Source organism: Chiloscyllium punctatum, chromosome 17 (genome assembly GCF_047496795.1).
Source record: "Chiloscyllium punctatum isolate Juve2018m chromosome 17, sChiPun1.3, whole genome shotgun sequence".
Classification (NCBI taxonomy): domain Eukaryota; kingdom Metazoa; phylum Chordata; class Chondrichthyes; order Orectolobiformes; family Hemiscylliidae; genus Chiloscyllium; species Chiloscyllium punctatum.
In genome coordinates, this window is record NC_092755.1 from 69,022,449 (window position 1) to 69,035,930 (window position 13,482).

General features: G+C 38.9%; 1 protein-coding gene across 2 annotated transcripts in view; it reads right to left on the bottom strand.

Moving 5' to 3' along the window:
- Window positions 1-513: 513 nt before the first annotated feature.
- The window catches only part of zmat5 (zinc finger, matrin-type 5), a 30,009-nt gene continuing 17,040 nt past the window's right edge, over window positions 514-13,482 (bottom strand). For both annotated transcript variants that reach the window (XM_072587371.1, XM_072587370.1), the window contains 2 exons: window positions 6,665-6,761; window positions 514-2,581 (listed from right to left, as the gene is read on the bottom strand). In XM_072587371.1, the coding sequence (XP_072443472.1) occupies window positions 2,434-2,581; window positions 6,665-6,761 (245 nt within the window). In that variant the 3' untranslated portion in view covers window positions 514-2,433. The remainder of the gene's footprint in view (window positions 2,582-6,664; window positions 6,762-13,482) is intronic.

The following is a 13,482-nucleotide window of genomic DNA, read 5'->3' on the forward strand; positions in this document are numbered from 1 at the left end:
TAATAAAAAAGGATAACACAGACAGACGAGAGGCTGAAAAGATGGTGCAGGAAGGCAGACTTTAGATTTCTAGGAAAGATGGCATCTGTACAAGCCAGACAAGGAATGGAATCATTGTTTAAAAAAAATCTGAAATGGATACAGGGTTTGATGTCAACACAAACAGTAATCAGTGTGTTTGGGGAATAGGTTCAAACAGAACTGACAGCATTTCTACTGCTGCAAAGTAATTGTATCTACCAATGAACAAGACAGGTGTCATCTAATGATAAGTACATCCAAGGGATCAATTTTGACAAGTGACAAATAACATACTAAGTTTTACCAGTTCTTAAACACATTCCCCAACAAAATATTGAGACATTGCTCCATTGCTCAATACTCTTGCATCTAGTATGGAAGGGAAAAAAAAATCTAAACAGCATGAACAGAAATTAATGCAATTATTTACCAGGTAAGGAATGAGTAGAGTGAGAAACAGACTGAAAAATGATTGACCTCTGACACCATCTCTTCAGCAAGATAGTCAGTATTTGTGAATATTCCAGGATTTTCGATTTTATTTTTGATTTCTAATATCCACAGTATTTTGCTTTCATCTGAACAATTTGGAACCACTTACACAGGATACAAATACAAAAAAAAATGACAACTTATATTAAATAATGCTCCTCTGACATTACATCACAGTTTGAAGACTGTGGTGCTAAGAAATAAAGATTTGCATTTATATCAAAGCTTTTATGACCTCAGGACATTTGAAACTATTTTCCAGCCAATTAAGTACAGTGCTTTTGAAATGTAGTCATTGTTGTACTACAGGAAACATGCTGCCAATTTTGCAGACAAGCTCCCACCAAGAGCAATATGATAAATCCGTTTGTGATGCTGACTGCAAAATAAGTAACCTCGTCACCAAGATTAACTCACTTGTTCATCTTCAAAAGTGCTGTGGGAGCTTTTGCACTCTATTGGCAGGCCAGATCTTAGTATAATCTTTCATACCAAAGATGAAACTTCTGCCAGTGCAGTACTCCCTCAGTACTAAGCTGAACTGATGACTTAAAATGAGTTTAAAATTACACCTTTCTTACCCAGAAACAAGCATGCTATTAACAGAGTCAATTTAAATCTGGTATACGTGACAAAATTGGAAAATTGCCACAAATACTTTTTTCAATATAAACAGTTAAATAAGAGATCAAGAAGATCTATAAAGGCTGTCAAGTACAAAATCCATCTGCTGTAATCGAGCTTTCAAGTGCTACAATAGAATATTGAAATCAAAAATCTATTAGTGAAACAGCATGTATTTTTGTTCTGGTTATAATTCCTTGAATCAGATTGCTGAACAGTGCATAAGTGACTGGGGGAGGCCACTGTGGTCTGCAGATTATATTAAAGCCCTGCCATTCACATATTGGCAAAAACACATAATACTTCCCATTGTCTATCCAACATTCACTATCTGAAACTTTTAGAAGGCAAGACTGGGAATAAATGTGAAAAAAGTGAAAATGAGCCTAAAGCACTGTAAAATAAACTATGATACAGGAAGCATCCATGATTACAGTATGTACTTCCTGGACCAGAAAGTGATTCACTGAGCATGTGTCATTTGCCATGTTGTTTCGTGTAACATCCAACAGGCAATGATTACGTCTCCTTCACAAGAAAGTGAAAATCTGCTATGAACATGAGCTTTATGACATGAAACATTGTAGTCAAAAATAAGAGGTTTGTTAGAACAAAAACATTCACCATATAAACTTTATCAAAATGGTTTCATTTTTCTCATTCCAAATGTATTAACAAAAGTTTCATGTTTACTAAGAGGAAGAAAGCAGATCCGGAAGTAGATTTATATTGGACACTCTTAAGATACTTAGATTTTTCTAAAATTTGTGACAATTTATTATCACTGAATACCTTATCTGTGGATTTAAGCATACGCTTGAGATGCTATACAAAGGCATGAATTGTGAAGAATGTCAAGAGCTGTAATGTTTACACACCTGATCACACTTACTAGCTATAATGTTTGCAAAGGACATGGCTTACTAATTCAAACATTAGCCAGACTTGTTCAAGAATAAAAGCACTAGCATTTATGAAAAAGGGTCTGCTTGGTTTCAAGCAATTCCTGTCAGAATTACATTAATCATTACTTTTGATATTAACATTTTATATTTGTTAATGTGGTTGACAAATACTGCAAATTCAGAACAACTAGTCAAACTGCACTGCAATGGCTGCAAAAGATATCAGGTAGATCGGGTGCTGTGCTCTATACATAGCTTTCATGGACCTACTTAAGAAGATTTTATAATTTTCAAAATGCATCATCTAACTAAAGTAACATTCCACAGTTCATTGAAATCTAATCCAATTATATTTTTTTTAATTTCCCATTGACAAAAACTGTTTCGGATGTTAACCCCATTCAACATTTACTGCAGTTTTCCAACCTCCAGGAGGTGGAGGATGGAGAGATGGTGGTAGCTCATGAACTGCTTGATATCCTGGAGGTAGCCAGTAAACAACAGGTTCATCATCAACCTCTTTTGCCATTTCTGAACCACTGCAGAAAACAAAAAGGAATAAAATTCAATATTGTATCACATCATTTAGTATTACAATGAAATAAAAAATAAATTGAACAATGAATTTGAATGATATGCTATCACAACGTAACACAAACACTTAATGGAACAAATTGCTGGCTGACTTATTTTTAGAAAAACATTTTTCTAATATTTCTAATACTCAAACTTGAAGAGAAATTACAATTCACAAACAACAAACAAACAAACTGCTGGGAGAAAGTCAGCAGTTCTGACAGAATCTGTGGAAAGAAAACAGAATTAATACTTCAAGACCAGTGACTGTCTTCAGATGTTTAAGGAAATAGGTCACAACAGTTTGATTTTGAAAAAAGTACAAATTCTCCCAAAAGCAGAAATTGTATCATTGTGCGTAATTAAGCTTGGAGATCAGCATGTCCCAATTTTAATCCCGGGGCTGAGGTAAATGAATTAATCAACTGGTGTAGAAGCAGAGTAATATAATTTAATGTTCCTCAACTAGGAACATTCAATTTAGTTTGGAATACTTTGACAATCTCTGCTGTCCCGAAGCATTTACCAACCAATCAAGCGTTTTTGAAGCGCAGTCAAATATTAAACACCATAGGTTAAATGTTGATTAGATTGAGTCCAGGCATATACTTTCCTAATCAGATTTTATCTCAACATGAACAATACAAAATTCTAGCCCCACAGCACATCCAATTATCACTTATCATATTCACCTTTTCCTAGTTCCATTTCATCTCAGGCATGTATGCCAGATCTTACTAGAAAGTCATTGCCAAGGCTATCATATAAGAAAAGCCTAGCTAATTTGTCAAAACAAACGGTAACATTATATTGAGTAGACAATTCAGTTTTAATGATATTATTCATGGAGGACACCTGGAGAACCTTTCCATCCATTCAAAAAAAAAGTGTTCTGTAGAATCTTTCACTTCTGACAGAGTGTGAAACAGTAGAGAGGAGTTAATGGCGATTAAGTCTAGAAGCCTTACCCAACCACCCAACTTTTAGCAGGGTCTGAAGACCAGCCAGCAAGATTACTGCCCCAGTTGGCTTATTTAGGTTGGGGGAGGTGGGCGGGGGTGCAGACATGCTAGTGGCAAGTCAAGAAACACATCCTACCTTATCAATTAATGACCAGTTGAGGGCTTCACCCTGCCTAGGCTATTTTACCTTAAGCTAAGACAATAAAAAAATTGCCTACTCAACTGAAAAGCCAGTACAGGCAAGTTGTCTGTTTGGAAAAGGAGGAAGTTGTGCAAGACCATGGTACTGGAGATGTGGCAGGGGATGGATGCCATGAGGACACACCCTGCCCTTGTTCCCAAGCATCTTTTCTCAGTCACCAACCCTGGAAAACCCCTACAAGGTACAACCACTTTTCATCCTGGGACCCTGGATGGCAGTGCCCCCAAAACAGCACTGGTGCTTCTAAGTTCTGAAGATGCTGGCCTCTCCTTGTTCTGGGATGCCAATTCCAGCTGAAAGACAACCAACAGTTAATCAGCTGCCTAATCGCTGAAAGATGCAGTGAAATTTCTTACCTCAACAACTTATATGCTTCCCTCTGGAAACCCTGCCACTTTTGGACTTAATCTGAAAACTGGAAAAATCCCAGTCTTGTCATCATATTAGAAATTATCACTGTCAGACCCTTGGTTACCAGCATTAATGTATTCCAAACATTTTCTAGGACTCTATACTTATAGTTGCTTCCTCTCTTTCTCCTTATGGACCTGTAAAAGCTTTCACAATCTATTTTTAGATTTTCTGTTAGGTTAGTTGCATTTTATTTTGTCTTTTGGTTCTACATTTCTCACAGTCATTTTCGCAACAATGAAAAACAGCTTTTAAATTTAATATTCATAATTTCTTGAGTCACAATGGATCACTTTTGCCAAGGCACTTTACTTCTTAATAGAATGTACACTGAAAATTATGAATTATTTAAACATTTGTCATTGTTCACCTTTTAATCCAACTCCTCATTCTACTATAGCCAACTGTCTTTATGCCTTTGTAATTGGCATTATTTAAATTTAATATTCTAGTTTCGGACTTAAACATGTCACACTCAAAGTATTGTAAAATTTAATCATATTATCATCCATCTGCCCCAGAGATCCCTTGCTATGAAATTACTAATTAATTTTGGTTCATTACATGAAACAAGATCTAAAATTGCTTTTTCTCTAATTAGTTTCATGATGTTTTGCAAGAAACTCTCTTTAATCCATTCAATGAAATTGTCCTCTAAACTATTTTTGTTGGTTGATTTGTCCCAATCTGTATTAAAGATTAAAAAGTGATTATTTCATTACCTTGGCAACAAACTCATTTTATTTCTGGATTAATTCAATGGATAACAGTATAGCTATCAATATTGGATGATAAATGGCTTCCACTTTTCCTTTCTTTAAAATATTTCCACCTATAGCAATGATACTTCCAACTCTTCTCAGCCTCTCAGTCCTGTAGGTATTCTAGTTTATTTTATCTCAAGTTGCCAGTGGTGCAAGTACTACATGGCTCACAGCAACAAAACTTCATTAGTATATCAAAAAAAATTCAAACACCCTTGGAAATGGTTCTGTGGAGTACCACCATGAAGGCTACTCACATGGTTCATTTCAAAAGGAAAAGTGCATCCCTTCTGCCTGCAGCAAGACATTCCACAGGATATTTTTTTAAAATTCACTTGTGGGATGCGAGTATTGCTGGCTGGCTAGCATTTGTTACTCACCCTTAGCTACCCTTGAGAAGTTGAGGTTAGCTGTCTTCTTAAATGGCTACAGACTATGTGCTGAAAGTTGATCCACAATACCCTTAGGGACATTTCCAAATAGAATGACTAGAAAATATAGCAAAAAGTATTAGGTTTGAGTTCTGTGCTAGCATTCCAGTTCCGTCTAAGTGGTTGCCGTAAGAAATCTGGCATTTGACATGGATGAAAATTGAAGTCCCATCAGCTAGTTTTCATAGATGCCATTAAATTATTCAGGAATCGAGGATCTCTCCCTGACTTCTTGGCTAATATTACTCCCTCAGTCAATAGAAAAGGTTCAAAAGCCATTCAGTTTCTCTGGTATGTTTTTAAATACCAAGCCGTTGCCTAAACTGACAACTAAAGACACTGCACTTCAAAGAAATTTAAGGTGTGAAGTTCAAATATAAAATTATAAATGCACTCATACATAATGTAAACCAAGGGGTGCATACACCATGTGACATCCTATGACCTTTCAATTTATACATATAAAAATAACTTCCATTTGAAGTAGTTTTACCACATTAAAAACATACACATGAAGTTAAGCAAGCAAAATATCATGGGAACTTGAGGTTTTATTCCTCCCAATACACAAAAGTCAATATAAATTTTTGATTGATTTTTGTGAAGCTGGAAGCAGTATATTTTTCTTGGATAAAAATAGCCAAAGAAAAAGTCTCACTCATACACAACGTGGTTCCATATAAATAGTGACATGCATCTCAGGAACTGCCCTTCACCTTGACAATTCACACACTGCATGTGGTCATCGTTGCTATGAAAAGGACAGTACTCAGTTTATAAAAGAACATATATCCTATCTGGTCTATAAATGCATTTGGTTAAGGATGAAAGAATAGAAGAAAAAAAAAATCTCATTTTTCAGGGCTAAAGGTTTTTGTTACTAAACACATCAATTCCATAACCACGAAGTGTTACAGCTACAAAACTGTTTATAGCTTTTAAAGTAAGCTCTGTTTCCATATTTCCCAATGTAAAAGTATTATTTGTTGTTCTTTCATTCTTGTGTTTACATATTACAAATGAACTTATAGAAAATATTCTGATGAGCATATAATTTGTATTTATTGTTAATACATTATAAAGAAGTGGGAAAAAGAATCCAACAAGAACATTGTAAAATAAAAAAATGTGAATAGCTTGTACTTACATACTGACAATTGCCCACCTGTTGAGCTCTAAATTATTGCTGATCTGTGAACATGCTATTCAAGCCATTCAACCAGATGGTACAACCATAAAACAATACTGAAATTCAATTGTGATATATATGAATTACCTGATGTTTGAATTGCTTTCTTTCCTTTTTGCTCTTTTCAACAACCACTCATTAATGTCAGGGGTGGATCTGTTATCGTGTTCTACTTTGTTTTCTTCTGTAGAACAATTACAAATAAGATTTCCAGACAGTAATGGAAAATGTTAAAATACATATTAGCAATTGCTTATGCATAGTTAGTGAATGAAAATGAACCATTTTCCTCATTTAATGATTATTTATTTAAAAAATATAAACAATGATATAGTGCTGAAGGGACAACTAATTGGGTGGCATGACAGAAATAAGCACAATATAACCATTCCATTCTTGTACTTTCATTGAACATATGCTGGCTTTTCTTCATTATACTGTAGCTCAAGAAACTCCATAAATTAGATTCTCAGATTTGCAAAATATTTTTTCCTGTGCTTCTAACTTTACTGCTGCTGCTTTCCCTTTTGTAATTAGTTCAGCGTTTCTTAGTGCCCCACTCATTCCGCACTACCGATCCCAAGTTAATTAACGGAGTGCAAATGCTGTGTCTTTGACTTGCAAAGCTTTTAAAGACAATCCATAATTCTTCGTCACTATCAACATTAGTAGACTTTACATATAGCATGTCCAATAACCAGAAATCAAGCAATTAACAAAAAGAGAATACAGAAATAGCTTGTACAAGTTAGAGGAAGTATATAATGCTTTGGTCATACCACACCTTGAGCACTGTATCCTAACTGATCTTCAAGATGTATCTCAGCAAGTAGCGAAGAACATAACATACGACTGATTATTGAAGAAAGGTGGGAAAAACTTGTTTTTTTTCCAGCCTTTGAAAGGTGACTGAAAGCCCTTAAATATTCAAAATTAAACCCCACCAGTCAGACAATGGGCAGAGGCTCAAAACTAGCAAAAAATAAATTTCAGACAGATATTAGCAACTTCTACCAGAATACAGATTGATTTTCTGAATAGATTGGTTAAGGTAAACCACTTAAGAAATAGCTACAGAGCCAAACTGGTAGTGGGGTCTTGGGGTAGATTTGCAAGCTCTTTCTGAATGGAAGGACTGAAGAAAGGGCAGTGGGATGCATGTCTTAGAGTTAGCATCAAATGCTTCGGTTGAAGAGAGGCTAGAAAAGCTGGCTTTGGTCAAGTGTGAGGTTGTCCATTTTGGAAGGACAAATAAGAATGCGGAATACAGGGTTAACGGTAGGGTTCTTGGTAAGGTGGAGGAGCAGAGGGATCTTGGGGTCTATGTTCATAGCTCTTTGAAAGTTGCCACTCAGGTGGATAGAGCTTGTAAGAAGGCCTATAGGTCGTATGAGGGTAGGTTGAGTGTGCTAGGCCTTTTCTCATTGGAACGGCGAAGGATGAGTGGTGACTTGATAGAGGTCTATCTATTCCCCTGATCATCTTATAGAGTAGACAGTCAGAGTGTTACAAGGGGACATAAATTTAAGGTGAAGGGTGAAAGGTATGGGGGGATGTCAGGGGTAGGTTCTTTATCCAGAGTGGGGGCATGGAATGCGCTGCCTGTGGGAGTGGCAGAGTCAGAATCATTGGTGGCCTTTAAGCGGCAATGTACCTTTAAGCGGATAGGTACATGGCTAGGTGCTTAAGCTAGGGCAAATGTTCGGCTTAACATCATGGGCTGAAGGGCCTGTTCTGTGCTGTATTGTTCTATGTTCTAGACTCAAGTGCATGGAGTGATGCAAGCCCAATGATGATTTGAAATACCTAATGGTATCAAAGTGAAAATGAGAGTGAATAACTGCTTACCTAGTCCTGAAAGTAATTAATAAAGAGTATAGGAAGAAGGGAGAATGGACTGCCCAATTATAAGTTTCAAAAACAATAGTGAATGTTTTAAATGGAATGTGCAGGGAGGTGACCTGAGCTGATAGCATCATAATTTTAACCAAGAACCGGTGCAGACGCTTGAGGGAGAGAGGGTCTTGGGTAAATCAATTGGAAAACTGTCAAATGTTATGCAAAAAACTTAAAAGTCCAACTGTGCAGGCAAATGGAATCTTGTTTTGGCAATTCATGCAAAAAGAAGATACTGAGAAAATGCTGCAGAGTTGCTACTATTTTGATGAGATGTTAAACTGAGTCTTTATCCACTTCCCAGCAGCTGCAGAACTCCATAGCAATTTTCAACGAACAAAGATTTCTTCCAAAGGACTGTTCAATATTCTATGCCCAAGAAATGTCAAAATTGTGACTCAACTTATTAGTAGTGTATCACATCATTCAAACTGTATTACTGAGATCTTGCTACTCACAAATTGGCTATGTGTGATAAAACAACTCCTGAACAACAAACGCATCGGTTGTAAAGCATTTTGAGACATTATGGGAATGTGAGAAGAGTTCTTTTTAAAAAAATTCTACAATCATCCAGGTCTAAATAGCCTTTTCCAAACTGCACTTTCTGCATCAAGTTAGAAAAAGTGAAATGTTTTGCACAAATCACAGCTGTTCACTTGTGTACATACACAATGCCATCTGCTGGAAAAACGTAGCTATTTCCTTTAACTCTTGACTATAAGCACATTTCCTTTTTCTCTTCACTTGCTGTTCTTTACAATGGATTAGTTAACATAGCAGCTCATTTTGAGGATAAACAGCACCTGACAGCCCAAAGCTTACTCTTCTCAATGAAGTAAGTTATCACACTTGGAATTTAAAAATAAAACCACACTTGTTTAAAAATATAACCTTTGAAAGTACAGTCAAAATAATAGGCAAATGAACATAGATATGCTTACACAACTGTGTAGGTCAAATTTCCATTAAAGTGAACTGGTAAAAAATTATGGGCTGTGGAGGACAGGAATAGACCCCAAGTCAACACACCACTAATAAGTTATGGCACAATTATTTTTTAAAAATCAATTAAACACTAACATTTTTGAATCACCTTCGTAAAGTACAATGAGCCTTGTGAGTGCAAAAACACAATTCAGATTAGATGAACGACAAATAATTTGGGTGATACCATCACCAGTGGGCATCCAAACAAGTATTGTACAATTAGGAGAAAGTGAGGACTGCAGATGCTGGAGTACCAGAGTTGAAAAATGTGGTGCTGGAAAAACACAGCAGGCCAGGCAGCATCCAAGGAGCAGGGGAATCGACATTTTGGGCATAAGCCCTTCTTCAGGAATGAGGCTGGTGTGCTAAGCGGGCTGAGATAAAAGGTAGGGGGAAGGGAATTTGGGAGAGGGGTGCTGGGAAAATGATAGGTGGAAGGAGGAGGGCGATAGGCCAGAGAGGGGGTGGGGTGGAGAGGTTGGGAAAAAGATTACAGGTCAAGAGGACGGTGCAGAATCCGAGGGTTGGGACTGAGATAAGGTGGGGGGAGGGGAAATGAGGAAGCTGGAGAAATCTACATTCATCTCGTGTGGTTGGAGGGTTCCTAGGCGGAAGATGAGGCGCTCTTCCTCCAGGCGTCATGGGGCCAGGGTCTGGCGATGGAGGAGGCCAAGGACCTGCATGTCATTGGCGGAGTGGGAGGGGGAGCTAAAGTGTTCAGCCACGGGGCGGTTGGATTGGTTGGTGCAGGTGTCCCAGAGGTGTTCCCTGAAACGTTCCGCAAGTAGGCGGCCTGTCTCCCCAATGTAGAGGAGACTACATCGGGTGCAGCGGATACAGTAAATGATGTGTGTGGATGTGCAGGTGAATTTGCGATGGATATAAAAGGATCCACTGGGGCCTTGGAGGGAGGTGAGGGGGGAGGTGTGGGCACAAGTTTTGCACTTCTTGCAGTTGCAGGGGAAGATGCTGGGAGTAGAGGTTGGGTTGGTGGGGGGGTGTGGACCTGACGAGGGAGTGGTCTCTCCTGAATGCTGATAGGGGTGCAGAGGGAAATATATCCCTGGTGGTGGCGGAAATGATGGAGGATGATACAAAGTATCAGGAGGTTGGTGGGGTGGAAGGTGAGGACCAGTGGGGTTCTGTCCTGGTGGCAATTGGAGGGGCGGGGTTCAAGGGCGGAGGTGCAGGATGTGGAGGAGATGCGGTGGACAGCGTCGTCGACCACGTTGGAGGGGAAACTGCAGTCTTTGAAGAAGGAGGCCATTTGAGTTGTTCGGTACTGGAATTGGTCCTCCTGGGAGCAGATGCGGCGGAGGAATTGGGAATACGGGATGGCGTTTTTACAGCGGGCAGGGTGGGAGGACGTGTAATCTAGGTTGCTGTGGGAGTTGGTCGGTTTGTAGTAAATGTCTGTGTTGAGTCGGTCGCCCGTGATAGAAATGGAGAGGTCTAGGAAGGGGAGGGGGGAGTCTAAGACGGTCCAGGTAAATTTGAGGTTGGGGTGGATGGTGTTAGTAAAATGGATGAACTGTTCAACCTCCTCATGGGAGCACGAGGTAGTGCCAATACAATCATCGATGTAGCAGAGGCAAAGGTGGGGGTTGGTGCCAGTGTAGCTGCGGAAGATGGACCGTTCCACATATCCGACGAAGTGGCAGGCATAGCTGGGGTCCATGCGGGTGCTCATGGCTACTCCTTTGGTTTGGAGGAAGTGGGAGGATTGGAAAGAGAAGTAGTTAAGAGTGAGGACCAGTTCAGTCAGTAGAAGGAGGGTGTCAGTGGAAGGGTACTGGTTGGGTCGGCGGGAGAGGAAGACGCGGAGGGCTTGGAGGCCTTCGTGATGGCAGATGGAAGTATATAGGGACTGGATGTCCATGGTGAAGATAAGGCGTTGGGGGCCGGGGAAGCAAAAATCATGGAGGTGGTGGAGGGCATGGGTGGTGTCCCGAACGTAGGTGGGGAGTTCTTGGACTAAGGTGTATTGTATAAGTATTGTACAATTGCCAATTTACAATTGGGATACAGATTACTGTGGAGGAAATCAGTCAAAAAATACATGACTAAAAACAAAACTTCACAGAAGCATTTTAGGCTAGTAAAACTTCATACAAGCTGACATGTTTGGGTACATAATTCTTGAAGAGGAATTAAGATAAATGGCTTGTTCCACAGTATTTGCATCATCCAGAGACAGAATGATTTTCAGTACAAATGATAACTGCATTCCAGGCAATAAACTAAACATGTTTCCAGGTAGGGCATGGGACAACGCTGGGTTAGGTTAACCAACTGATAAATCAGTTGTTACAGTCTTAAATCAATCTTGCTAATGGGAGAATGAAGAACGAAGGCAACAATGACATCCAATTTTTCCTTAGACTCCATAGCATTATATTAAAAAAATTCCTAATCAGATAAGAAGGATATATTTTTCAAATCAACGTGGATGAAATCAGATCAGTTGACTGAAATTGACATGGAAAAAGTAAAAACCAGAGGTACTGCGACATGCAGCCTTTCAACAGCTAACTATGCATGTAAACTCTATTGTATACAGGAACCCAGTGTTAATATTTAGCAGCTTATACAACCATTTAAACAGAAGCTTTTCTATATCCAACATTCATATGCACATACTTTTCATAAAAATCTTTTCAAGATCAATTTCCCTCCCAATTCAAGGGTATGGAAACTAAATAGAGTTAGAGTCAGAGTTTTATAACACAGAAAGAAGCCCCTAAGCCCATTGTGTCCACACTGGTCATCAAGCACCACCCACTTTAGTCCCATTCTTTCTAGCATTTGGCTCAGTCTAGTATGCTATGGTCATTCAAATGTTCAAAATACTTCTTAAAATGTTATGATTCCCATCTCTACCACCCTTTCAGGCAGTGAGTTCCAGATACTCTTAAAACAGTAGGTAAAAACCCTTTTCCTCAAATCCCCTCCAAACATCCTGCCTTTTCTCCCTTAAATCTATGGCTCCTGGTTATTGATCCCTCTCAAGGGGAAATCTTATCTACCCTATCTATGCCCCTCAATTTTGTACACCACAATCAGATATCTCCTCACACTTTTCCACTTTCTAGAGATTAATCCCAGTTTATCTAATCTCTTCTCAAAGCTGAAACATTCCAGCCCAGGCAATATCATGGTGAACTTTCATTGCACTTTCTACAAGTCAGACCTTTCCTATGGTGTGGTGACCAGACTGAAGACAGTGCTATCGCTGTGGCCTAACTAATGCAATTCCGTCATAACTTTCCTGTTCTTGCATTCAATGCCTTGACTAATAAAAGCAAGCATCACATATACCTTCTTAACTATCTTGTCCACCAGTATGGTTGCCTGTGGATGCACACAATGGCCCCTCTGATCTTCTGTAGTTCTTAAGGTTCTACCATTTTTCACACCCTTGCCTTGTTAGTCATCCTAAAGTGTATCACCTCATACGTAAAGACCATCTGCTGTTGTTCAGTCCATCTGACCAGTTTGTCCAAATCACCCTAAGGCTTTCCTCCTCTCCTATTTACTCTACCATCTGTGAAGTTACTGATCAAACTTGCTACATTCGAGTCTTGACCATTAAATGTATACTACAAAACAGCAAGGAACCTGAACACCAAACCCTGCAGTATTCCACTAGTCACATTTCCAGTCACAAAAACACCCTTCCACCACCACCCTTTGTCTCTTACCATTAAGCCAATTTTAGATCCAATGGGCTCTCAACTTCTTGACCAGTCTCCCATGCGAAACCTTGTCAAAAGCCTCAAAGTCCATGTAGACTACAATCACTCCATTATCCTCATCCACACATCTTGTCATCGCCTCAAAAAACTTGTCAGACAAGATCACTACTGTGACAAAGCCTTACTATCTTAGATTAATCCGTGCCTCTCCAAGTGGAGATTAACTGCCCCTCAGAACTTTTTTCCCCAATAAATAGATTCACTAGTCTACAGTACCCAGGTTAATTATCATCATCCTTCTTGACGAATGAATGAAAGAAAGAA